The sequence below is a fragment of the Populus nigra genome, chromosome 1 (genome assembly GCF_951802175.1).
Source record: "Populus nigra chromosome 1, ddPopNigr1.1, whole genome shotgun sequence".
Classification (NCBI taxonomy): domain Eukaryota; kingdom Viridiplantae; phylum Streptophyta; class Magnoliopsida; order Malpighiales; family Salicaceae; genus Populus; species Populus nigra.
In genome coordinates this window covers 49,116,651-49,143,469 of record NC_084852.1, presented here as the reverse complement: position 1 = coordinate 49,143,469, position 26,819 = coordinate 49,116,651, and the positions used below count along the sequence as shown (strand labels likewise).

The window sequence follows — 26,819 nt, the reverse complement described above, 5'->3', positions numbered from 1 at the left end:
GACCGAGTTCATGTCGATTCACGAGTTGAGAAAAAGCTAAAACCCATTTTGCTTTGACATTACTTTTTAAAATTAGAATATTTTTTGTGTAAATGGTGTTTTTAAAAAATTTAAAATTTTATTTTTATTAAAATTTAATATATTTAATATCATTTTAATATGTTTTAAATCATTTTAATATGTTAATATCAAAAATATTTTTTAAAAAATAAAAATACATTATTAACATATATTTCAGCATGTAAAGTTATTTAAAAAATTATTAGAAATGTAAATTAAAAAAATTAATTCAAGAACTAATTTTAAAAAGATGTTAAACTTTAGGGTTCGTTGTCATTGTACGCATGCACCAATGCATGGAATCATCTTTCACATGCATTACAATTTCATCATATAATTTAATTATTTTTTATATTTATCATCCGTATTCTTAAAAATTAAAATTTATATCTTAATTTAATGATCAGAAATTATTGGTTTTTACATCAGATAATTTTTCTTATGTTTTTTAAAAAGATAAATTATTAAAAAGATTTTCACGCCAGTAGAGGAGGGAAGGGAATGGAAAATTACTTTTAAGATATTTATAATTTAATGATCGCTCCCTGACATCTTTTTTTACCATCTTTTAATTTGTGAACTGCCATGTGGATTTAAGAACGGCACGTCGGCAATAGGAAAAAGCAAGTAATAACATGGATAAGACAATAAAAACCTCTATCCTGTGACCCTTGCCCAGGTGAGGACCTTGCTCGAAAGACCGCTAGGAAGGGGCTCCATCCCAACTCGAGAAAGGGGCGCTCGGCAACAAGACTATAGCAAGAAGAGGAAACCCCCCCGTGGAACAAGTCCTCCAGGAGGAAAGAAGACCGAAGGCCACCTGGGATGCTGCCAATGGGAATGGATATGGATTACTTGGAGCCGAACGCAGGGCGTGAATAGAACGATAGGTGACGCACTTTCTAAAAGAGTACCTTTCTATCTGCAGACTCTAAGAGCTAGAAGGAGGAGGACTCCCAATCCGGATAAAAGATCGCACATCAGAATCCCAGAATAGAAGACCGGCGGGATCAATCTGATTCGCGCTTGATTATGCTCAAAACAGAAGGCCAAGGAAACTCGACCTCTTAAAGGGCGGGGAAGAAGATAAGTGAATTATGATGGATGTAATTGAAGAGCGGCGGGATTAACCATAGCGGTGAAGTATAACCGGTTAGATTTTAAATTTATTTTTTAATATATTATAAATTTTAAAATTATTAAAAATTTTGTTAATTTTAACATTTGTAAGATTAGGTGAAACATGTAAATCCGAACATCAACATTAATTAGAAGAAGAAGAAGAAAAAGAAAAGTAAAAGGGCATTAATGGTGAAAAGAAGAAGATATTTAAAGCTACGTTGTTCCCTAACAGCTAATTTTGTTCCTAAGATCAAATTCACTTATAAGGGAAATTTAAACATAAAAAACTAAAAAACTTTATAAATGATAAATTTGTAATATTTTAAATAATTTTTTTAGGACAGAGAATTACATTAGTAAACAAATTTAAAATACATGATGTAAAGTTAAATTATATATATATATATATATATATGCTTTAATAAATAAAAATTTTTAATTGACTTATTGTTTAGTTATTTTTACACTTACTCTTTATAATTTTAAAAATTATAGTTTACATTATAAATTTGACTATGCTTATAATAATTTATAACTTAAATTAATCCTATAACTTAGTTTATTTTATACCTACTGTTTAAATTTTCAAAACAAGGATGGTAATTATAAAAATAAATAAAAGATAGGATGATAATTCATGAGGATTCTTTTCATCTTTTACTTCACAAACACAAACATCTAATGTACGAAAATGAAAATTCTAAAAGTCCCATGTAATGTGACCATGGAAACACGGTACCGTGTTTTATAAAATGCGGAAAAAGCAATAGCACCGCTACGATCATGCAAGGGCAGATGGTCCCATGGTAGAAGTTTTGACTAGACTACAAAAAGACTCGTGTTCAGGAATAGTATCAACCTTTTATCCTATAGTTGACTAGCATGAAAGAAAATAAATTCATATTTTTCTCATCATCTCAATTAAACTATGCAGCCAGCTTGGTATTTTCATATTCCAGAAAATAAAAGGAAAACGCAAAGGGATTGGAGTGTGGGGTAGCAAGTTTTTCTCCCTGGTTTTTTTCACACGCTTCTGCGAATTGCATCCAACAGTTGGGAAGACAAGTTGAGACATTCAGAGGCAAGTTCACATGTACATTGCCATAGCAAAGAAAAATATGGATGCTCCTTCACGATCATCATCTATCACAGTTCGTTGTTTTCTGGTCTATTTTCTTTGCAAAAAGAATGAATAATGATCGCCAAATCTCTCTAGTTGGGGCAGGTACGTGCCCAGTTACTGATTTTTTTTCACTTTGAAATACCTATTTCAAGTTGAGCTAGAAAAAACATTAATGCAAGACTTTTTTCGGAATATTTCTGAGACCAAGTCTAACAATCATAGATATATGTGCAGGGCTGATGTAAGGTACGCGGTGGTGATTAACAATCAGTATAAACCAAGGCATGACAATACTTTCATATTATTTGAAAGACAAGTTGAGATATTCAAAGGGAAATTCACATCCATAACCATAGCAAGGAAAGTCATCAAAGAAGGAAAATTGGGGTAGGTGATGATGATGATCTTTCAACATCTGCCCCATTAAACCGCCCGCCCAATTCAGATTTCAAATATTTTGCCAGGATGAACGAAAAGAAGAAGAAAACTCTCACAGTCAATAAGAAGAAGAAGAAATTATCAACAGGAGGAAGTCACTAAAGCTGATATTTTTACACCAACACATAAATATTAGGTCTGCACATCTACCTAAAACTAGGTTCACTAGTTTTGAAATTCTACTACGTTAACAACAACATAATATATAACAACAGCAACATGAGTTATCCATTCTCTACAGACTTCTTCTACCCCATAAACCTACAAAGAAGTGGCAGCGAAAAATAACGTTACACAACAGTATATGGTTTTAGATAAGCTGTAATCAAAGCATGTGCAGAAATCATATCAACCATCAAGCAACGAATGTATCTTTTCCAGAGTATGAGAAAATCTCATTCAAAGGGCACCGCGAGATGCGATAATGGCATATTTAATACATTTGTTGGATTAAAATTTAGTACTCATTCCCAGAATCTAGCTAAAGTTCGCAAAATTACTATTTTGGTTGGATGGAGATTTACAGAGTTGATTCCTGAAAGAATTGAATGGTCACAGAAAGCAAAGTTGGCAACTGAGGGCACGTCAATCTTTCGAGTCATTATTATAAAGTTTTCCCTGCCTTCCAAACACCAACAGGTTCGTTTTTTACTTCACCTCATTTTTCAGATTCTGAGATGTGAAACTTCATGCCAACTTCCTGGAAAGCAAATTTAAAGGTGTTAGGGAACTTGAAAAGAGAAAATGCTTAGGCTCTCAAGTACCATTAGCAAGTGAAAATCAAATATGGACGCTGCATTCTTATATATATTAACCTATGACAGGTGTGCATTACTTACTAGACCCATCTCTTATTGGAAGATGTATTCTTAGTTGCACTTTGAGTCCGCCTTCTAATCTTCCTGATGTCCCCTTCAGCTGACAATTGCTTTGACCTCGAAGAAGGAAGTCCAATGGACTTTTGATTTGCTGATATTTCTTTAAGAGGATTTTCTGATCTAGACTGTATGTGAAACTCGGTTAATCCTACCAGAGAACTGGAAGCCTTTGCTGGTGCTGATTTCTGGTTTTTTGTTAAACCAAGCTCAGTACTCTGAACAGGAGTCTCCTGAAGTTTAACAACAGGGGATTGTTTTTAAGTTCACAGGATAGAAGTTGAATTGGAAAAGCACTACTAATTGTACTATTCTGGTAAGGGTTACCTCAATTTTAGCAGCGGGAGCTTGTGGTCGGTTCACAGGAGAGGAATCTGAATCAGAGGAGGAAGGACTAGTGGTACTATCCATGTCATAAACTACGTTATTCACCATGAGAGGAAATTTTGAACTGTCTGAGATAGAAAATGAGGAGGAGGATGGTCTACGAAGTCTTGTAAGATTCACCACCTGTAAAACCTCACGAGTTCTGGAAATTAGACCATTATCTTAGACACAATATTGATCACATACCAATCCTAATAATATGCACCCAAATCAGTTCCAACAAACACAAATATTACCATGGATTATTCATGATTCATAAACAAGATGAAGATATGCCATTAACTTTTTCCATATTAAACGCACAAAACTGTAGCCTGTGTGCTTAGATTTCTTATGTGCCAAGAACAATTTGTATTCTGACTTTGTCCTGTGCAGAACATCAGAATCTCACACTTTCACAACAAGAGAGAAATATGATAACCAAGACAGTATAATAAAGAGAACGAAAGAAAGGTGATGTTGCAAAGCATGCACGTCTTCTCATATCAAGTTTCACAGTTTCCAACTCTTTCCTAAATAATTTTGCTAATACTGACTTCTTACCTTTTGTTCTAATACCATCATGTCCTTCCTAAGTCTTGTAATCGTTGTGTTCTTCCTGCATATAATGTCTTCCAACTCTCCAATTCTCTATTATTACGGGAAAAAATATTTGTTGGAACAAGTCAGATATAAATATGGTGAGTAGAGAAGCAAAGGAAACATAGTAAAAAAATTGCTCATATGAGTCAAAATACCTTAGAACCTGCCATATTATTTGATTGAAGAATACCAGCCAGCTCCTTTATGGTGGCATCCTTCTCTTCACACTCTCTCTTGAGATTGCAGATGTCTTGGTCTATTGCAAAAACGTTCATCTGTTATAGAGACACGGCAAGAGGTCACTGAAATGCAAACTAGATAGTTGATAGATTAGTGAGTGATCCGCTCTCTTTCCACCTCAATGGATATGTAATGGTGAAAGCATTAGAGAAATCGTAATCAACTATTGCCAATTTATTTAATAACATCAACTTCAAGAATTGATAACTTCGGTACTTCATACAGTTTCCAATAAACAAAATGCATGTATTGCTTAAAGTTGATAAATTTGTGTACGTAGATAATTTGCCAAGGAAAGAACAAAGAGATAACACATGAAAGATATAAATCATCCTCCAAAACCACACCCCAGACCCCAAGTTAATACAAAGTAATCAGAATTAATTATTTGCCATTAGTCAATTCCAGTGACGAACTGATCATACTTGTTCTTTGCAGTGTGGAAAACCATAATCATCATATTGCACAAGATTTCAGTTGTGAAATACCAAAATTTAAGGGGCTTTTAACAGAACTATTTCTAAACTTCGGTTTTTAGTGGTAATCTGATCTCTTCAAATTATAATACCAGTGAAAAATCTGTAAAAAGTATATTCTGTTTCCGAATCTTCCACCACCTGCATATCTGCTGCAGATGTAACACTTGAAGCCCAATCTGACAAATCTGACATGCGACGCTCTTCATGCTCCACCTCATTTATGAAAGGCATTTTGTACTGCAGCACCTCATCACCTCTAGAAACTTTGACAACAGAGTTTCCCTGGCACAAAATTAACAAACTATAATATTTGAGCATTTGGACACCAACTCTGACTCTAAGATTATAATTACTCAAAACACCAAAAGACACAAACTTGGTGTCTATATAAATTCATTCTCACCATCAAACCAGCAAGCAGGTCTTGGTGTTGATCACAATGCCAACAACCACAGTCAACAAATTTAATTTTATCACAACCAAAAACATCATTAGAAGGCGGTTCTACATTCTTGTTGTTGAATGATGCATTGGCCTTGGTTCCTGCCTGGCTGTTAATGTTACTCAACTGATCACACAGATTATCAAGCTTCTGCTGCATGCTTGATAGCACCTGATCCTGAAAAGCATTTGGTAAAAAGAATTATATCAGACAAGTCTCATGGCTACAAGAACAATTCATTCTTTACATGAATTTGAATTTATTTGAATCCTGCTCAGGTTCAAACAAAGGGTAATACCAATAAGCAGCAACAGGACAAGGGCGGGGTTAAAAAGAACTGTACTAGACATGAACATTCATACAAGTGGATTCAAAATTCAAAAAAAGACTTCCAACATGACATCCGGGGTCTAATTTTTGTAACTGCTGTCTTAAATATCAAAACACAAGACAACATTGCAAATGGATTACACATTAAGAATCAATTGATCAAATCTAGGATTAAACCATATTTTTATTACTTGAATCATATCAAAACTGAAAATTTATGAGAAACTGCTCTTAAAGCAGAATCTTTCAACTCCTGGTGATTCAAAAATCATCATTAGAGATAAAGCTAATTAATGAAGCAAGCCATTAATTAAAACAAATTAAGCATCACAATAACATCAACCACCCTCCAAAGTTCCTACCTTCCATACAAAATCAAGCAACAAACCTACCATTCACGCTCAAAAACCAAAAAAGACTAATTTTTTAAGCAAACCCATTTCCAAAAATCTAAAAACAAACAAAATCCTTTCACAAAATCAAGTTAAAATCACTAACCCTAAGCTCCACAGACTTCTTGAGCTGATTAATGATCCCATTCTTTTTAGACTCAGAAACAGCAACACCAATAACAGCAACAATCAGAAACCTTTGAGCAGGACTAAACAGCTCCCAGGCCACACCATCCTCCAGTCTCAACCCAATGGAATTAGCCGAGCTGGCTTCCTCTGCATTCACAAGCCGCCCTCGCAAAGACACCCAGGCCAGCCGCAGAGACGACGTGATAGCTCGGGTCGGCGTGAAGTGGCTGGAGAGGCGGCGGCGGGAGGAGGGAGATGGGATTGGAGAGAATGGGGAGAGAGTCACAAATGACGAAGATGGAGGTACTTGAGCCGAGCTGGGGGTGGAGCCGGGCTGGTGGGTGCAATCGGTTTCTTCTTGTTCCATGAAGAGAAAGGAAAAAAAACAGAGAGCGTGATTGCAGGGAGTTTGTGGTTTTCGAACGTTGTGATTTAATTGTGTGGCATTAAATTTGTTGCTATTTCTTTGAATGGTTTTTTAAGTATGAATTCAAATTTTGTGATTTGAGAGGGAATTCTTCGAATTATTGAAGTTGAACGTTGGCTGTCTAGTTGTACTAATCCCAAAACGCTTTCGACTCAACTATTTTTATTAAAAAATAAAAATACTTTTTTTTTAAAAGAAAATATTATTTCTTTTAGACTGGTTTAATTATATCATTAAAATTTTCTGATTAGATTTAACAACTACAGTTTTTTTATATTTAGGATTTTGATAAGCATCCTTCAAACTTTTTCTTTGATAAATTAATATTGAAGTGACTAATGAGATTTGTTTGCCTCTAAATTTGAATACGAGAAATCTAAGGATATCTCCTGCAATATGGTAAGAAATAGGTGAATTAATTGGATATATAAATGTTAATTCAAAATTCACTATTCTTTACTTTCCTATTAACTAATTAAAGATTTTGTATTTTCAGTCATATAAGTTGATTTTTGGGATAGAAATTAGGTTTTTTTTAAATGAGAATTTAAACAGGTTAATTAGACACAATCAAAATATTGTATTAAAAAAATCTCTTTTTTCAAAAAAATAAAAAAATAAAACCTTCTTTTCTCTAATTAACACTCCAAATGAAGGGGAAACTTTATAATTATTACAAGAATTCCCATCATTCTATATTTCATCTGCTTAAATTTAATAATTTTATTAAAATTGGTATGATTTGAGTGATTTAACGGAATAAAAATCATATTAATTTTCCCCATTCATTCATTTCACCAAATATTAAAATGTACAATTATATTAACAAATTTTAATATCCTATTAATTTTAATAAAATATTAAAAATGGAATAATATAAAGAAATATTGAAGTTTAAATAACAAGTTTACTTGTGAAAATTTTAATTTTAAAATCATGAATTTTTCAGATTAATCAACGGGAAGAAACTTTGAGAAATGTGCTCTCTCCAATTCTCTCTTAAAATCTGGTAACTTTAACAGCACCAAGAAGTCTACTTAAAATTGACAAGAAAATTGCTCCCTCCCTGTGGTTCCATATTCCATTCACCTGCCTGACCTCCTTCTATGCTAGACAGATGAATATCAAGGGATGCATTGGCACCGCACCAGCAGACATCGCATAAACCTTCCACTATCCAGTAGAGAAACCAGCAAAATGATCATTGCTACAGCAAAGCCACGCCTTTTCACTTTTTTGCTATTTCTTCACACAAATTTCTTAAGCTAATTAAGATCAGGCTTACGACGACCATCGATATCCGTTCCCATATATTGCTACGTACAGCTGCTTCTTTTTTTTTCTTTTCAAGTCTGGATGCTCTTCAGAACTCCCACCATCAAATGTATATTGTTTTTCAAACATCAACCAGCAATCACCTTCATTTAATTGTTGTGGACGATAGAATGGAATGGTTTACCCCCTGACCGATGCAACATGTTCATGACCTTCTTCTCTTTCAATTTCTCCTGCAGCTCCGTGTCAAGTTGATCCACAGTCATTGTATATATCTAGCACAATTTTCAGTAGTGAGTGAGCTTTTTGAGAATGTCTTGTCACCTTGGGAACATCGAATTCTTCTGAAAAATAGAGCCATCATGCTGTGAAGTCAAACGACTTCATAATTGTGCTGTCGTTGTAAGCAAGCTGAGCGAGGGTGGTTTTACCCACCCCAGGCAGATCTCACATCTAGCTGCCTGCCTTACATGCAGATTCATCTATCAGAGAAGCTGTTGGCATTCTGTCTGATGGCGGGGTTCCTCCAATGCGGTCCATCAGGCCAAGGCCATCCTTTTGTTGCACCAAAATTTCCAGATCCAACTCTATTTTCAACTCTCCCGTACCCTTTTTACATCAAATAAAGGAAGAGAACAGGCTTAGCAGTTTGAGTTTCAGCTCCCAATTTCAATCGCAGAGCTTCGTACGCCACTGCATCCAAGAAGTCATCAGCTTCAAAACAGAATCATTGAGATCGTCAAGCCAAGCTTTCACATCACTATCAGTAATCTGCTTCTCTTCTACGTCAATGAGCACTTTGTTAATACTCAGAATTTGTTCTCTAAACCATTCTACTAGCTGCATAGACACTTGACAGAGACAAAATCAGCAGCAAAATGTTACAAAGTTACCCTGGTAGACTGAATTTTCCCATGAATCCCAAGAAATTCTAAAATTCCCTTTGAAAAATATTTGAATTTTATCACTGAAAAGCAACCACCTAACAATCTACACAATATCTTCAAACCATTCATGAAAAGAAAAGAAAAACACCGTGTTTATAACACTTGCACTTCTAGAGGCTTAGAAGCAGTAATATTATTTAGATGTCTGTTAAAGTTACTTGCTTTCGTATACAGATTGTCAAGCTTCTTTATATCTTCTTGCGTGTTTGTTTTGGAGGAGGAGGAGGAGGAGCTTCAGTAGAGTGTGAGGGCTAAGGCTTCTTCATATCTTCTTGCATGTTTCTTCCTTTCTGGACTAAATACTACGTTAGTAGGGCTCTTTCCTGAAGTTCAAAACTTAGTGTGGCCCAAGTTTTTGTCTTCACGGGCATTGAAGTTTGTTGGGCTTCTTGATTATACATATATATATATATATATATATATATATATATATATATATAGTCTTTTGTTATGGGACATAAGCTTGATTTAAGTTTAAATCTTAATTGTAAATTAGTGTACAGTGCATGGAGGTTAATTTAGTGAAAGGACCACATAGTGATGGGTATTCTTAATTTTGATAGTTATTTGTCAAATGATTTTACTAAATACATCAGCCAACATGCATTTTCTTTAGCATGACTAAACATCAAATCTAAAATATTTTGACATATTTTTTTAAAAAATATTACATGGATTTTATAATAAGTTTGTAAATTTTTAAACGATATTAATTTATATTTCAAAAATATTAAAAATTTATTTTTAAAAATAAAATTTTATTCACTTTCAATATAAGGATAAAAAAACCTTAAAAGGGTTTAATATCTAAAAAATTATTAGAAATAATAATTAATAATTGTTACTTGTTTTAATGTAAGGATATAATATATACATGAGGTTAATATCCAAAATATTATTGAGAATAATACGACTCATTCACTCATAATATAAAAAAAAACCGAAAGAATTTTATCCAAGATATTATTAAGAATGATGTGATAGCCAAAAATTAAAAGTTTACCTTGAAAAAAGCCTAAAATAATAATTAGTGATATTTTATAGTTCAAAACCAAATCCTTGACCTAGATGCAAACATGCTATAATATAAATAAAAACATCATTAAATCATAGCAAATAAATATATATATATATATATATATATATATTCTATCTCATGTAAGATATATTATAAATGCTAATATCTTTTATTTATACAACTAATCTCTTATTTAAAATCTTTAAAAACCCAGTTAGAATTTTTAATAATTATAATACTAAATAACAATTTTTTTATTTAATCAAAAACTATTCCAGAGCATCATCCAGAAAATATTGAATGCAACAAATCAAATAATTTGTTCTTGATAATCACTTTCCGTTTCTTTAGTATTAATCAATAGAATACCGCTAAAAACTCGACAAAACAACATGTTTAAGACCATGCTTGTCCCAGACATATTCTGTGCGTGGTGACTCGTGGCTACAGATAATTAAAGATAATAATAGTTAATATTGATGCCCAATTTATTAATTATAAAGATATGATCAACTCAAGAACAAAAAAATTGATTTGATCAATCTCTAATATTAAGCTTTTATAAATAAGAAACAAAATTTAGTTAATTTTTTTTTTCATTTCTAAGACCGTAATGGTTGATCCAAAAATAATACTATGCATTAATTTGATCTTAAGATAATTTTTTTTTAATAATATGAGCGCACATGTAGATAATTAACCATATATGTTATATAAAAAAATATTATGCTTCTTACATCCATGTATATTTCAAGAAACATACACCACATCTACTTTTTAAAAATATTTTTTAATTGAAATTATAATAAGATAATGTTTTATCATATCAATTACACATTAAAATCATAAAAGCTTTTTAAAAAATTAATTTAATCTTTTTCACATAAAAAATAACTTAAAAAATACATTAAACCTCATGTAAACTCAAAACTTGCTTGCGGTTCCTTCACAAATAGAGCTAATTGGCATCACCTTTTTAAAAAAGTCATTAATGAGATTAAAACTTTAAATAGCACAATAACCTCTCAAGAGCTTATGTCAAAATACCTTCACCATTACAAATGAATGGGAAAAATTATGCATCCACCTAAAAGTATAAAAATAAAAAAATAATATTTTTTTATAAAAATAAAAATAATATTAATATTAATATTAAGAAAGAGAGTAGAGAAAGCAAATTTCCATTCAAGTGCAGGAAGAGGCAGGGAATCCATGCACTCTCATGCTGATGTCACCAGTGACATGGCACTCACATTCTTCATGCCTTGCCCCCAAGTAGACCATGACTAGTCATCCAATTGGATACAGCTATTCTAACCTGTAGATAACTCCGTTTGTTTCACCAAAAATAATTTTTAAATTTAATATTTACGTAAAATTTAAAGACTTTGAGAATGGTTGAGTTGTTTTATCCAAGAGCATGGTTTTATTGTAATAAATGATTTATTTAGGTGAAAAATAAAAAGAATTTTCAAAGTAGTTTTGTTATTTTTCATATTTGATCTTAATTTTTTTTACTATTATTTATTTATTTGAAATAATTTATGAAATTAAATTTTTTTTTCAATTTCATCGTTGTTCAAATTTTTTATTTGTTATGTATCATCCCTATAATTTTAATAATTTTTTTAAAAAATAAAATATTAATAAGTTATTTTTCATCTTAATTTCTATGACATAATCAAACATTGACCCCGTTTGTTTGCTGGAAAGTAGTTTCCTTTTGAAAAGTGAATTCCGGAGAAAGTAAATTCAGGAAAAGTATTTTCTGATATTTGGTAGTGTAATGAAAAATAAGTTGGAAAACACTTTCCAGTGTTTGGTTATGTCATGGAAAATGAGCTGGAAAATAACTAATTAATGTTTTATTTTTCTCAAGTTTATTAAAATAATGAGGAACAAATATTACAAATTAAAAGGTTGAATGAGAATGAAATTGAAAAAAATATAATTTCATAAATTATCTCAAATAAAATAAATAATAATCAAAATAATAGAGATCAAATCTAAAAAATTAAAAAAAAATTAAAAATAAAGAAATTAAAATAATAATAATAAACATTTCATAAATTATTTCAAAAAAAATAAGTAACAATAAAAAAAATGAGGACCAAATTTGATAGATAAAAAATTTCAATAAAAAAATGATAAGGAAAAAGCAAATAGCAATTATAAAAATAAGAACCAAAGTTAATATAAAAATTAAATTTTAAGAGATGAAATTGAAAAATAAATATTCAAAACAAATTATATATAGCAATCAAAAGTTTGAGGATCAAATTTGATATAATCAGCAAATAATGACATTTCTAATTTTTTCACAGCTTCTGGAAAGTGTTTTCCACCCAAATTTTTCAGGAAAACACTTTCTTGAAAACCAAGCCAAATTTTTCTTTGACTGGAAAGTGTTTTCCGTTGATCAACTTTTCTAAAGGCAAACAAACACATGAAAGTTTGGAAAGTGATTTTCCGGAAACCACTTTCCGGAAAACAAACACAGCCAAAAGGAAAAATACTTTTCTCAAAACCAAACCAAATTTTTCTTTAACTGAAAAGTGTTTTCTATTGACCAACTTTTCTAATGGCAAACAAACAAAGAAAAATTTAGAAAGTGATTTCCTGTAAACTACTTTCCAGAAAACAAACATGGTCTAATTTTCATGATATTATCAAGCATAAAAAAGTAATTTAGTTTTTATAAAAATCATTTTATAAAAGAAAACAGACGGTGCCGAACCTTGACGGAAAATATATTTTGTTAAGCGAGAGGCTTGCACCATTCTCCAAGTGGCTCTCCGATGGAAGGTGACAAAGGCATGGCAAGGAAACTTTGATGTGGAACTTATCTTGGTTACTTGGTCAATAACGAAGAAGTAGTGGAGAAAAAGAAGCAGAAACATTTGTAAAGGACTTTCCCTTCTCACATGGAAAATGTCGTGGGGCAAAACTCAAAAGAACGATGAGGTCCCGATTAGGAAAGAGCACAGTAGCAGTGGCCCAAACAAGGACAAAACAGAGGGGGTGGTGAAGCTTTTTTCGATCCCATTGAGCTAGAATTTAGACAATGAAGCTCCACAAATTCTTCAATCAATGGCATCAATAAAAGGAAAGTAGTCCCCACCTGCTTCCCGACGTAAATGGAAGGGTGCAGTCATTGATAGCCACCATTACCATCGCTCCTTGCTTCAAGACAGAAACGTGTAAAGTCCAAATCTCTTTTTACCTAAAACAAAAGATAAGGTCAGTGTGTAAAGAGCAGCAACACCACAGCTATTTCTTTCTTTGAGCACCTAATTTTTCCATTATTTGGTTAAGTTCCAAAAACTAGAACCACACGTTACAACATGCATGCTAGTTTTTTGTTACTTTGAGACTTCTTGAGGGTTGATTTTCATAGTGTATTTTTATTTGAAAATACATCAAATTAATATATTTTTTATTTATTTTTAACATTTAGCATATTAAAACAATAAAAAAACATTAAAAAAATACTAATTTGAAACTAAAAAAATACGGTCCAGCTGCATAAATAAACATGCCTTTAATCAATAAGCAACATAGGGTTGGGGTTGGATGAATCTTATAGTTAGCTTCTAGGGCATTCGATCTTCACTCCCATCCCCACATAATAAATATAGCCCTCCCTGGCTATAAGCAGTATCTTCATCTTTTTCAGTGCAAGAGAGAACCCAGCTTTGCCTTCATCTCTTGTCTTGCAAATTCTTATTGGTTCTATACACATAAACTAATTCATACTTCGACCTTTTCGACTAGGGCTGCTGCTGCTGCTTGTTTATGCATGCACACCTTGCACGAATCTCTGAAAGTGTCTGCAAAAAAAAACATGAAACATGAATGCAAAGGAAGGTTTTGTACATAGGAAGGAACTTCTTTGTAGGGTTTTTTCTAGTGGGTTTTGGTTCAAATTCGTTAGTGTAACATACCTGGACTTGTCTTTGAAGGTCCTTGATGTAGTCAACAGCCAAATCCAGCATGTCTGATGTGTTCGTTTGCTGCAAATGGGGAAACAAAGCATTGTCTAAGGCTAAAACAAAACTAGCAGTTAAAGATAAAAGGAAAAAATTCTACCTTATCCATGTTAGGTACAAGATCCTGGAGTTTCCTCATTCGTTCACTGATTCTAGTTCTTCTCACCTGCACACAATTCAAATCCATATGGGATCTAGAATTAATCTCAAAACCATGCTTAGCTCAAGGAACAAATAATGACCAAAGAGACTTTACCCTCTCAGCAATGCTTCTTGGATGAGTAGCACAACCACGCTTAGCTCTAGTCCTGCAAGGCACGGAATCTTGAAATTGCAAGAACTTCTCGATGGCTGAAATTTCTGCTGCGGTTTTTGGCAAACTCATGTGATGAACCAACATCGGAGGGCGATTTCCTCCCTCTTCATTCTGCTAAACAACCAAACTCATAGAAAATCCAAATCTCCAAGAAAAAAAGTTATCTTATCAACTTGAGATAGATTAAGAATTAACAAATGCCGGTACGGAAAAATGCGCTACCTGAGTTTCAGAAGCATTTAGACCAGAAAGTACTGTCGTATCATCATCTGTAAGGTGTCTTTTTGAACCAGCAGATAGCATAGCAGAATCATCCCAAGATCCAACAGGGTAACCTGAGACATAATTACTGCTGCGAGTTTCACCATAACCACCACTCTCTGGGCTATTTTCTCCCATGTTTTTGTTTCCCATTTCAGCAACTGGACCCATTCTCCCTGAAGAAGGAGGTGGCCTGCTGGCTGCAGAATAGTTTGTGTCTCTATTACCTGCTCCAAGATCTCCCATACCTCTCAAGACAGCATAGCCTGCCATATGCTAACATTAATTTTGTCCCTTTTTCATAACTCTAGTCAATCAGGATTCAAAACAAGAATCTGTGTGACATCAAAGAAAGAACCAGAAAACTCAATCTCATATTGGCATATAAGACCATAAATCAAACATTTTAGTGTATTAAAAATAATAAATCCTGTTGGTTTTGCTTTCAAAACTTTTATTTCTTCTTTTCAAATTTTTTTAACCCCCACTTGCTAGTTCAAATGATTGGTTATCAGCAAATACTCAAAGAATTTAATCAAAATTAATAGTACATCCCTTAACTGAAACTGTCAATTCACAACACAGAAAATCTGCAGTTTCTATTATTTTTTTCTGCTTTCCTTTCATGCTATTCATTGGCTATTTAAACAAAAGCCTTGAAATAATTCATCAAATCAAGAACTAGCTTCTTATTTTTCTCATTCTTTCCAAGAAATCAAACAAAAGGGTATAAAAAAACAACATACCATTTTCAAATTCACTATTTATGTTGGAGAAAAGCCCTGCAGGTGAGCTACTATGTCGAACTAGATTCGAGTTATTGCTACTACTAGTCTTCATGGAAGGCAACCTCTCCATTCCCATTGAATTCATTGATCTATAATTCAGTCCAGAAACTGACTTCTGATCTGGTAATGGAGGTTTTGATTGATTTTGATAAAAACCCTGTGAGGCAGAGTAATTGCTCTGCTGCTGCTGCTGCAGTCTTGTGTCGCTGCCAAGATTATTCATTGCAGCCACCATCTGGGGTTGCTGATTAGTTTGTGAAACTGCTTCTGGAGAATCTTGCTTGATCTCACAAAGATTTTGACTTGATATATTCTCTGTATTACCACTAGAACTGGCTAAAAACCTCGCGAGAATTCGTTCTGTTTCCGGACTTGCCGGCCTATTGAGAAACTCTTCACAGAAGTCTCTGTCCAAAATATTCGATAAATATGAACTCGGTGCGGATTGATACCTTGTTAACCCAGGGTTCATTTGTTTCTGATGAATTTGTTGGTGTTCATTATGACCATGAAGAAAATGATGCTGGTGCTCCATTTAGTCCCCTGTTTCTTGACTAAGATCTCCAAGAAGAAAGGCAGCCCACTTGCTTGTTAAAAGTCCTTTTCTTTCCTTACAAATCAGATCAAAGACAAAGAGTAAGAAATCAAGAAGGTGAACAAAGGTAACAAGAGACAGAACAAGGCAAACCCATTTGATTTTTCCTGAAACAGGGGGAAACAGAGCAAGAACAGAGACCTTGATAAGATAGATAAATCCTGCTTGAATTTTATCATAGGAAGCAACGGTAACTATCAAATCTGAAAACAACCCATTTTTCTAAGTGTGAAACTAAGCAAACTTCACTCAAGAAGATAGCATTAACAACAAAACGAAGCCACTAAAAAAAAGTAGAACTAATCTTTCTAGAACAAAAAAGGACAATAACAGGACAAGCACAAAACCCTCACTCTCTCTAAGATGCTTCAAAAGGATGGAGGTGGTGGTGTTGATGCAGTGAGTAGAGAGAGAGAGACTGGTTTTTTTTTGTTTTTTTTTTTCTCTTTTTCTCTAGTAAAGAAAAAAAAAATAGAAAACTATTTTCTTTCCTCTTCTGTGGGTATAGCCAATGGGAGTCAACAACGGAGGAGATTAGACTATCAAATTTGCAATATCTAATAAAATTTCACGGACCTTAATGCCCTTCATGTTTGTTTGTTTATTACAAATAAAAAACCATGACTTTTGAGAGAAAAGAAATGGCTGCATCGTATCAATGTCATGTAAATATTTGTATGGTTGGCGACAACATTATTAAACTTGATTAGTTGGTGGATTATCTCGATAATCCTAGCTTAGGATTTGTTTTAAATTAAATTGGTTAAGAGTTGATGATTTAATTAATTTAATTAAAATTTTATTTTATTTTAAAAATATTTTTAAAACATATCATTTTAATATTTTCTTAAAAAATCATGATTCGAGCCTTAAACTGGTTTATAAATTAAACAGAATTTAATAAATTCAATCGTTCTATACAAGATAACTAAACATCATTTTCATGATATTTAATAGTTCTAGTTGTTAAAAAAAAACATTTCAAGTAAATATAAATTTCTATTTGAGTTTAATTTCATATCTTGATGAATACAACAATAAAAAGATAGTTTTGTTATATTAAGTAATTAAAAAATTTATCCATAAAAACTAAGGAATAATTTTTGTAGGTATAATCTAGTTGTTAAATGATTTTATTCTATAATTTGGAAGGTTAAAATGAAATTTTTTTTATAAATATAATAATTTAATCCAACATGCTTAAAACTCGAGTGTGAAAAAAATCTAACCGACCAAAAAAAAACTAAAATTTGAGATAATTTGATAAAAAAAACTTATTGCTTTTTTTATTTTTTAATTAGAAAATGTTATTTTATTTTTGTTGTAAGAGAATCAAGATCTAATATAATGTGTAGTTGATTATTTTTGTTGCGAGATGAGAAAACTATGAGACTAATTATCTGTCTGTTTTGTAATTTCAACTCGTATTTTAAAAATGTTTTTTAATAGAAAAAAATACTAAATTTATGGTTTTTTATATGCTAAAGTAAAAAATTAAAAAAAATAATACTTTAATAGATTATTAACTGAAAAATATCATAAAGAAACGGTACTGTGCCGATTGGATCCCTGACATCAAAAGAATAGGTCTATGGACATTTAATCTTTTGTGCCCTGAAGATGCTTTCCTTTCTTCAACAGGAACACGCCATAATTGTCTCTTTATGCACATTTGGGTAGAAATAAAATAATAATAAAAAAAGACAGAGAAGGACATCTCTTAGAGAGAATCCAACTTAGATTTCCTTTACGAAAATTGAATAATGTTTGATTTTAGTGAAACATCCTTTTTTAAATCCTTTTTCAAAAAAAATGACAACGAGAAAGCGATTTCGAAGAAAGATTTTCAATTAACCAACTAATTTTTATGAATTTTCCAAGTTTTATAAGACATTATTTAATTAGTGTTTTGGAATAGAAAAAACAAAGATATTAAATATAAAAATAATATATCTACGTGCACTTCCTGATTTGAAAGTATATAAATTTATTTTATATTTTTATCTTTATCTTTTCAATTAAACAAGTTTTTGTTTTTTTAATAATTATCATTTCTATCTTGTAACATTTTCCAAACATAATTAATAGTTAAGTGATTCAAAGAATATATTTTTGGGTAGATTTAGTGTTATTTTTTTAAAAAAATTGAGACAGATTTAAGGAAGTATTTCTATAAAGAAATTGTTTATAAATATTTTTTTTCTTGCAGTAATTAAAATTTTGTCAGTGTAAAAGTTAATAATCAACATTCAAGCCACGTTTTTCTTTCCCACCTAGAAATTTGTCATGGAATTCTTGGAGCAATAAAGTACTTCATTAATGATGAGAAATTAGTACATGCGTGACTTATGAAGCCATTATTTAATGAGAGAAAAAAAGAAAAAGACACGATGGAGATTTGAAATCAAGTGTCAAATTATTGTACACGTCCCCACTTCTCAACGTTTCCTCCTCCTCCTCCTCTTCTTCCTCTTCCCATCTTTCTTTTCTTTTATATTTTTTCTTTTTTCTTGTTTTGAACATAATTATTAAACTCAGTTCAGCTTGATGGATTGACTTGTAACCCTAATAGGGTTTGAATTAGGTAAAACTTGGCCTACAATTATCCTTGCGAAAACTACTACATGTATTGGGTCAATTTGAAATCCGAGTAACCTGATAAAACTTGATAACAAATTATTTTTTAATTTTTTTTATATTTACATATTTTTTGGGAGGCAACAATACTCTTTTTTCCCCTCTTTTTTTACATGTCTGTATTTTTTTTTTAACAAACTAAAAAAACAAATCTACACGCACACATATTTCTTTATATACGTGGAATACTACCAAATAAGTAAGCCGTTTTAGTTTAAGGAGGACAACAATAAAAAATAATGGTTTTAGTTAATGAAGTGACAAAAACAAATTATTAATGAATACAAAAGGTCCAAAAACATGGGCAGGACAATAAGAGCTTCTCTTTTTACTTGGTCTAACTTTATGCGTGAATACTTTCTATTTTTTTCTTGTTAATTACTCGTTCATATCAAAATTCACTATATAAATATTAGAAATTTTTTTTTATTTTTTTAATGTAGAATTAAAAACCCATTAATATATATATTTTATGTTTATCAGAAGAAACTTGTATTTTTTCAATGTAGAAAAATATTTTTTTTGTTTGAATACTTTAATTTAAAATGATAAGATAATATATTTTTAATGTGAGGTAAAAAAATCTTTTGAAATAATTTTTTAAACATCATTACTTATAAAATATATAGCATACATCTATATAAATTATTCTTAACTTTTTTTATATAAAATATAAAATTTTAATTTTTTTTTTAATTTTTTTAAATTAACTCGGGTTAATTTATATGACCTAATACGGAACTTTTTTAAGTTAAACTCCAAGCGAAGTTTAATAATTAGGCTTTCGAGTAAACGAAATTATTGATGCAAAGAATTTTGATCCACCACTTTCCAGGGTTCTTCTTGTTTTTAATAATAAAAATTAAATCCAGCTAAAATCTCTAAGAGGATACGACTTTAGAGTCTGAGATTGCGTGTCATGGCAAGTGCGGTTTGATAATTTCAACACTCGTGAAGGCGTTAGTCGTTTGTTGAGTTTTGAACATTTCCAAATGAATAAATCATAGCTCAACTAAATTATTAATTAACACAATTTTTAAGGTGATTTAATTAGGATATCTGCTTATTTTAGAAGATCCAGATAATAATTAGAGAAATATTTTCTCTTTTTAATAATTATTATTTAAATTTTAAGATAAATGTATTGAATTGTAAGTATCCGAGGATAAAAAAAAGAAAAATATATTTGATTTAAGAAACATATAAAAAAATTTTATTTTAAAGCTAGTTTATATATTTTTAAAATAAAAAATAAATGGAGACATATATTTTTTATGTTCCAGTATTTTTTTTTCTAGTAATTAATTGCTAGAAATGAAAAATAAAAAAGACTCGTAGTCATAAAATAAAAATAAATTAATTAAACTTTGTTAGATTGACATGGTAAAAAAAAAATTATTAGGCTTAGTTGAAAATTCACATTTGTATTTTTTTAAAAAAACTAATTTGTTTTTTTTTTTGGTTTTTAGACATGTAAAAACTAGTTGTCATAGTTTTAGAAAGCCAAATAAATCGAGTTTTTATATAATTTGACTTTATATAATAGATTCACAATTGCATTTTATCCCAACACATGGGCCAACCTACAATTTAAGGTACAGTGTAATGGCTTCCCCGAACCTAACAAAATATCCGATCCTTTGATTTAATATATCTTGTCATGGCACTCCTAATCTATTCTTATAGCATATTAGTTTTTCATTTCAAAAACACATTTTTTAAAAAAAATTATTTGTTTTAAATTAAAATTTTAATATTTTTATATTATTTTGACGTTATGATATAAAAATAAATTTTTTAAAAATAAAAAAATATTATTTTAATATATTTTCAAGTAAAAAATATCTTAAAAAAAAAATGATATCATAATAAAAAATAAGATTTTAATTCATAAATTCTAGTCCGCTCCTGACCCGAGCAATCTAAATAAAACAAGTGGTAATTAAGTATTAGCAAATCATTTTTCAACCTAAAGAAAAATAGAAAAGTCCCTCCAACTCCATGGGAGATCTAGAAAAACGATATCTCCATGCATTAGCTATATATAATTAGATTTTGTCAAATAGGAGAGTGACATCTTCTGACATTTTTTTTTGGGGGGGGAGAATAAAGTATGCGTTAAAAGGTTCAATAATAGCTTCTTTTATAGAAAATGAAAGTTGGGACCATACTCTCTGTTTTTTTATTCGTTATACTCTCATTAATTTATGGTTTTTTATTTTATTTTATTTTATGAGTGAGTCATTAGTTGTTATTGCAAAGACAAAAGCATCCTTCTTGAACCATTAGTTATTAAACTTGAGTGTGGAAAATATTCGGATCACAAGTAGTAAATTAACTTGAGTAAATTTATTTTTAAGAAAACTTAATTGAAATAATATTGTTTTATTTTTTTAAAATAAATAAATATTTAATTAAACCCGGGTCAATTAGATTATGAGTCAATATAGATTTTTAATTAAATTACATCAAATTAACTCTTTTTTATTTCTATAAAACCCAGATGAAATTAAATCCCAACTCAATTTGTGAAGCCAATTCAAATTTAATAACCAAGTCTTGTAAGTGTAATGTTCAGTATATCGTTGCCTTTACCAACCTTGGCTTGATTGCCGTTAATGTTTTATTAATCAAGTAAAGGTTAGCCTTTCAATTTTCCGGGGGGAGAACGACGGCCTCCAAGAATAATGCACCTTGATTTTGGGTCCGGTTCCTCGTGAACATAAATAAGAATACCATTGAGGAAATCAACTCCAAATCCAAACTACAATACATTAATTCTCCCAAAAAGTTACAAGAATTCTATGCAGTTCTTGACCAATTAGGATCTCAATGTCATTGCATCTTCTTCTAGCCCTTGCTTTTTTTTTTTTTTTTTTCCCTTCAATCATCACCGATGGTTTTCTCTTATAATAAAAAATGTCATCTCATATATGACTATTTCCAATTCAAATATAAAACAATTTATTTCATGCAAATATAAAGCTCTACAAGCAAGAAAAACTGTTATAATCCGAAGAAAAAAAATCACTCCTCATTTTGAGTGGAGTGGGAGCACTACGCTTTCAAAGTATTTTTTTTAATATTTTTTATTCTTAGTAGCTACTAGAGATATATAATAAAAGAAAAGCTTGCCCTTTGATGCAAAGATATGTATATTATGGTAATTTTTTTATACGTGTCAGGCCATATCTTGGGATTGGACCGCCCTCCATCGAAATTTGATGGGAACGATGTCTCCTTCTTACGTGTTATGGTGCAATAGCATTGGACCACCCTCCATCATTTTTGGAGAGCTTTGTGGTTATTAATTATTATTGAGCTAGAGTATTTTGTCAACGTTCTATTCGATCGTCCATTTTTATTGTAAAAATTTATCATTTTTGGACTTGCTTCATGAATTATTTGGTGTTTTTTTTTAAAAAAGATGTTAGGTACATGTAATTAAAGTTGCAAGTCAAGATTTGGCTAATTAAATTTCAAGATTTTCATGTCTCACAGATGGTATTGCAGTTGGGACTTTTTTTTATGATATATGATTTGGATGAATTTTTTATGACCAAAGTTTCACAACCTTTTATTGAATAGTTTATAATTAGAGATTCCTTGAGACGAATGATCAAATTTTAATTTGTTAATGGTGTTTTAACCTATTAAATAGAAAATTAAATCTGAAGATTTCAGATGATTAGATGAAGAATAATCAATTAGCATACGTGCCTGCTTTCTTGCTTGTCTAGCTAGATCTAAACATATTATATATCCCTAGTCAAAGTACAAACCTTGCCCCCACTCCCAAACCACAAAATCTTGATTTCAATGTTCTCTGGCCCGCTTTCACCTACTACTGTATCGTCCTGTTTGCACATGTGATTATTATTATTTTTAAAAATACTTTTTATTTAAAAATATATAAAAATAATATTTTTTTATTTTTTAAAAATTATTTTTAATATTAGCACAACAAAATAATCTGAAAATACTAAAAAAATATTAATTTGAAATAAAAAAAATAAAAAATTTTAAATTTTTTTAAAATACTTTTAAAATATAAAAATAAACAATAATAACAAGAATCGTCGAGTCCTTGACTTGACTTGAGGAGAATAGATGGATCCATTGTTTATGTGAAAAAGGCAAGAACTTTCGGCACTTGGCGACAACTATTTTTGTTGAAAAAATTGAGGAAACATGCACAGAAGTAATGTGAACGGGATCCTCCCTGAGATTAGTTAATGTTAAATAAAAACAACGATTGACTCTAGTCGGTCGGTGAAGTCATGATGGTAAAACTCAAAATTACTTAAAATAATCAATTTATTTAAGGACAAAGTGTACCTAAATATTCTTGGTCCATCGTGCCAAAGAAATATATATGAAACAGAGTTGTTTCCATGTTACTCTCCCTATCTCTCCCTTTTCCTGACTGTGACATGAAACATACATAAAAATTCAGAAATTACCATCACTTGCAAACTTTTCCTCTCAAATAATAATATTTTCCATTTAAAAACTTATACTATAACATAAAATTTTAATAATAATTTTACATTACTCTCAAGTATATTCTTTTAAATAAAAACCTTTTAAACTTGAAATTTATACAAATTACTCACATCATCTTATAGTTAATTTTATTAATTAGAATAAAAATGATTAAATTCATTCTTATGACTGTTTTATTTTATATTCATGATTGTTTTATATTAATTTTTAATATTTTTTTCATGATTTTAACGACAAGAGAAAGAAATAATATATCATATTAATTTTTACCAAAGAAAAAAGAGACAAGTAATAAATGAAATTATAAAAGCTAATATATTTATTTTCTTTTAATTTCTTATTTCAAGAAAAGTGAGGAAGAGGATTTTCATTTTGTGTGGGTCATGTGTGTTGAAGGAGAGGGATTGCAGTCTTTAATTCCTTTGGGGTTAGGTGCCCCATATCGCATATTCAAACAAAGTGAGAGTATCTCATTTTCCCATCTCTTTTCACCTTAAACAAACTTTATTCTAAATATAATGTTTATGGTGATCAGATGATTATCTTCTATGACTGAACACATCCTATATATTTATATATATAAAAGCTAATATATTGATTTTTTTTTCAATATATTATTTCAATAAAAAAAAAGTTGAAGGAGATCTACAAATTTGTGTGTTGGAGGAGTGAAGTTGCAATCTGTATTCTTATGGGGTTAGGTTCCCCACCTCTATTAGAAATGAGAATCATCTCCTACTACTGGTGTGTGTGTGTGTGTGTGTATTCATCCATGCAAATCAATTAATTAAAGTGAGAGCATCTCATTTTTCCCATCTCTTTTCACCTGAGACACACATTATTCTAAGGACAATGTTTGGGGTGACGTGATAATCTTCTTGAAACTATCACTCGGTTTCCCATTATGATTTACAGAAGAACAAGACAGTAGGTTAAACAACCTAATGGGATGAATTGAGGTGTTTGAGTATTTGAATATGATTTTTTTGCTTTGAAAATTAATATATCAAAATAATATTTTTTTAAAAGTTATTTTTAATATCAGCATATCAAAACAATCCAATAAAATATTTTAAAAATATTATTTGAAACACAACTACAAAGGATCCCGAAAAGTTTAAAACACAGTTACATGCATCCTCGAAAATCCTAGGTATCCACACGATTGTGTGGAATAAACAAAAAGGAGGGCTGGACCAAGAGGGCATGTAAAAGCAAAACTCAAAAGGAAGAAGTGATTTGAATATGGGAAGAAATGGATGGGTTGTACCCAGAATAGTACGAGAGGAATCGAATTTGGGCAGTGGAATTTAGGGCAAAGATTCCCACAAATATTGCTCGGTGGGATGTCTGAGTGATAGGGAAGGCAAAACATGGTAGCCAGTTAGCCACTAGCCATGGGACATGTGGGCACTTGCTCTCTCATAGCAACTTCTGGGGGGCAATAGAAGCATAGATTCTCTCCTAAGATTTTGAAATCCCACAAATTGTGAATATTTTCTGGTTGTGGAATCAGATCTCAATGTTCCATTCTGACGCGTGGGAAGCGCTTTTCTCCCTGTAAATTCCAAGTGAATGTTCTGGGAAGCGGTGCAACTACAGTCTCATAAAATTTTGAATTTTTTTATTTTAAATTATTATTTTTATATATTTATAAATTATTTTGATAATTAAAAAAAATTTCAAATATAAAATAAAAATTATTTTGATCCATTTCAAAACAAAAAATACTCTAAAAAACAATCTTTACCATTGTCTTAAACACTTCCTAAATGTTTTGTATTGTGATGTATGATATTTTTTAAAAGTATTTTTTATTTGAAAATATATCAAATTAATTTTTTTAATTTTATTATTAGTACATCAGAAATATAAAAAAATATTATTTTAATAATTTTTAAAAATAAACACGTGTCTTTAAATACAATTAAATACATGTGTAAACTTGACTATTTAATTGAGAATCTAGAGAGTTGTGAAGTCGTGAATTGCTATCTATGCTTCTACTTTCTTTCCCAAGTTGCACACCCCAAGACTAATTTGTAGAATATACAAATTTCATCTTTGACAATTCTTCATTTGATTTGTCAGAGAGGTTTCTCTTCAAGAGATACAACATGATGATAAAAAATTTGAAATCTGTATAACAAGTCTCGAGTTCGATTCAAGATATGTATTTCTTATAAAAGTCTAGAACAGTTTGAGATTTTACTTGCTTACTTGATCTCACAAAGTATATTTTTTCAGGAATAAAATTTTCTCGAATCCAAAAACAAAAAATTGTTGGAGAGGAAGATTCTAATCACAAGTCATAAGAACAAAAATAACCCAATAACCCACTTGCTATAACAATATACTACAATAATTCTTAGTTGTTTATCACAATGTCTAATAGACCACAAACTATATAATATATATGTTTGAGATTATTTTTTAAAATGTATTTAAAACGAACACATCAAATTGATATATGTGCTTTAGATGGTTTTAACGTTTTTATATCAAGATTATATATGAAAAATATTATAAAAAAAATATCCAACCGATACCCTTTCAACTCTAGCATATTTGCAAGTGTTATCAAAATATGATGATGATGATGATGATGATGATGATGATGATGATAAGAGGCACCCTTCCTCTAATCCTTGAATCCTCACCTTACATCTGCAGAGCTTTGAATGAGAACTTCATCCCTTAACTACTGAAAAGACAACTCTAGTTAAGTTGGTTCAGCTAATTAGTCAACGCAGCCCAATGACAGCATGATCACTCTATGGATTGCAAACTTGGACCACCTGCTCCGAAGCTAATCTAATGCTGACAACAGGTCTTACAGATATTCACGGTCCAGATTATTCATTTTCTACAATTTCTTTCATAGCTGTCACCCCGATCATGTATTATCCACCCAGTTTATAGTGTTGTTGGTTCAACCGCCAAGTTATGATCAAGAATGATCTAAATCAATCATAAAATGAAGTTGTTTTGGATATCTTTAGAGGTGACACAACCATAGGTTTAATGGAGAAACATCCGGAACGATTTGAAAAGCAAACTCACGCGCTCAACTTGGATTCCAGGTTAGCGAGCCACACAAGCAAAGGTCGTGGGAGGTTAGTAACTATGTTATCGTCTCCTTCTTATCCCTTATCAATATCTCCATCATGATCCTGAAAGATTATGATCTTAGCTTTGTACTTCGACCAAAAGATGACCAATGTTGATTGCTAGGTGACAGAGAAAGACGAAGGAGGAGAAGTATAAACATCTCTGTCCTGTATGTTTCACGCTCTTGAAGCTGTAAAGCATGTGTCTGCACTACAAGACAACCCCATGCTTGATCGAACTATCACGCCCATTTTCCTGAGATTAAAGAATGGAAAAAGAGAATCAAAATTCTTTTTGCAATGGATATAAAACGAGACACTGGGCAACTGGTATCGGTAGATGCTCACGTT

The 26,819-nt window shown here is 31.0% G+C and overlaps 2 protein-coding genes and 1 long non-coding RNA gene across 9 annotated transcripts; 1 reads left to right on the top strand and 2 right to left on the bottom strand.

The window, feature by feature from the left end:
• Positions 1 to 684: 684 nt before the first annotated feature.
• Positions 685 to 2,974, top strand: LOC133696393 (uncharacterized). Its single transcript, XR_009842667.1, has 3 exons — positions 685 to 1,212; positions 2,117 to 2,407; positions 2,540 to 2,974. It is a non-coding gene; the product is annotated as an uncharacterized LOC133696393 (long non-coding RNA).
• LOC133696378 (uncharacterized) lies at positions 2,778 to 7,107 on the bottom strand. Of its 2 annotated transcripts, XM_062118566.1 has the most exons (9): positions 6,577 to 7,107; positions 5,710 to 5,925; positions 5,445 to 5,588; positions 4,743 to 4,862; positions 4,549 to 4,635; positions 3,946 to 4,128; positions 3,583 to 3,851; positions 3,401 to 3,443; positions 2,778 to 3,004 (listed from the first exon to the last, which is right to left on the bottom strand). In XM_062118566.1, coding segments are annotated over exons 1-8 (1,410 nt in total). In that variant the 5' UTR covers positions 6,967 to 7,107; the 3' UTR covers positions 2,778 to 3,004; positions 3,401 to 3,442. The 2 variants fall into 2 exon arrangements, with proteins under 2 accessions (XP_061974550.1, XP_061974541.1); XM_062118557.1 differs by lacking the exon at positions 2,778 to 3,004 and having other exon boundaries at positions 3,117 to 3,443; positions 6,577 to 7,106.
• Positions 7,108 to 13,746: 6,639 nt separating this feature from the next.
• LOC133681454 (transcription factor bHLH122-like) lies at positions 13,747 to 16,726 on the bottom strand. 6 transcript variants are annotated; one of them, XM_062104756.1, is made up of 7 exons: positions 16,569 to 16,726; positions 15,579 to 16,230; positions 14,794 to 15,098; positions 14,512 to 14,685; positions 14,356 to 14,421; positions 14,211 to 14,279; positions 13,747 to 14,096 (listed from the first exon to the last, which is right to left on the bottom strand). In XM_062104756.1, the coding sequence occupies exons 2-7, from the start codon at positions 16,153 to 16,155 to the stop codon at positions 14,037 to 14,039; spliced, it is 1,251 nt and encodes a 416-aa protein (XP_061960740.1). In that variant the 5' UTR covers positions 16,156 to 16,230; positions 16,569 to 16,726; the 3' UTR covers positions 13,747 to 14,036. The 6 variants fall into 6 exon arrangements, with proteins under 6 accessions (XP_061960740.1, XP_061960810.1, XP_061960596.1 ...); XM_062104826.1 differs by having other exon boundaries at positions 15,579 to 16,225; positions 16,569 to 16,725; XM_062104612.1 differs by having other exon boundaries at positions 16,357 to 16,723.
• Between the last annotated feature and the right edge of the window lie 10,093 nt (positions 16,727 to 26,819).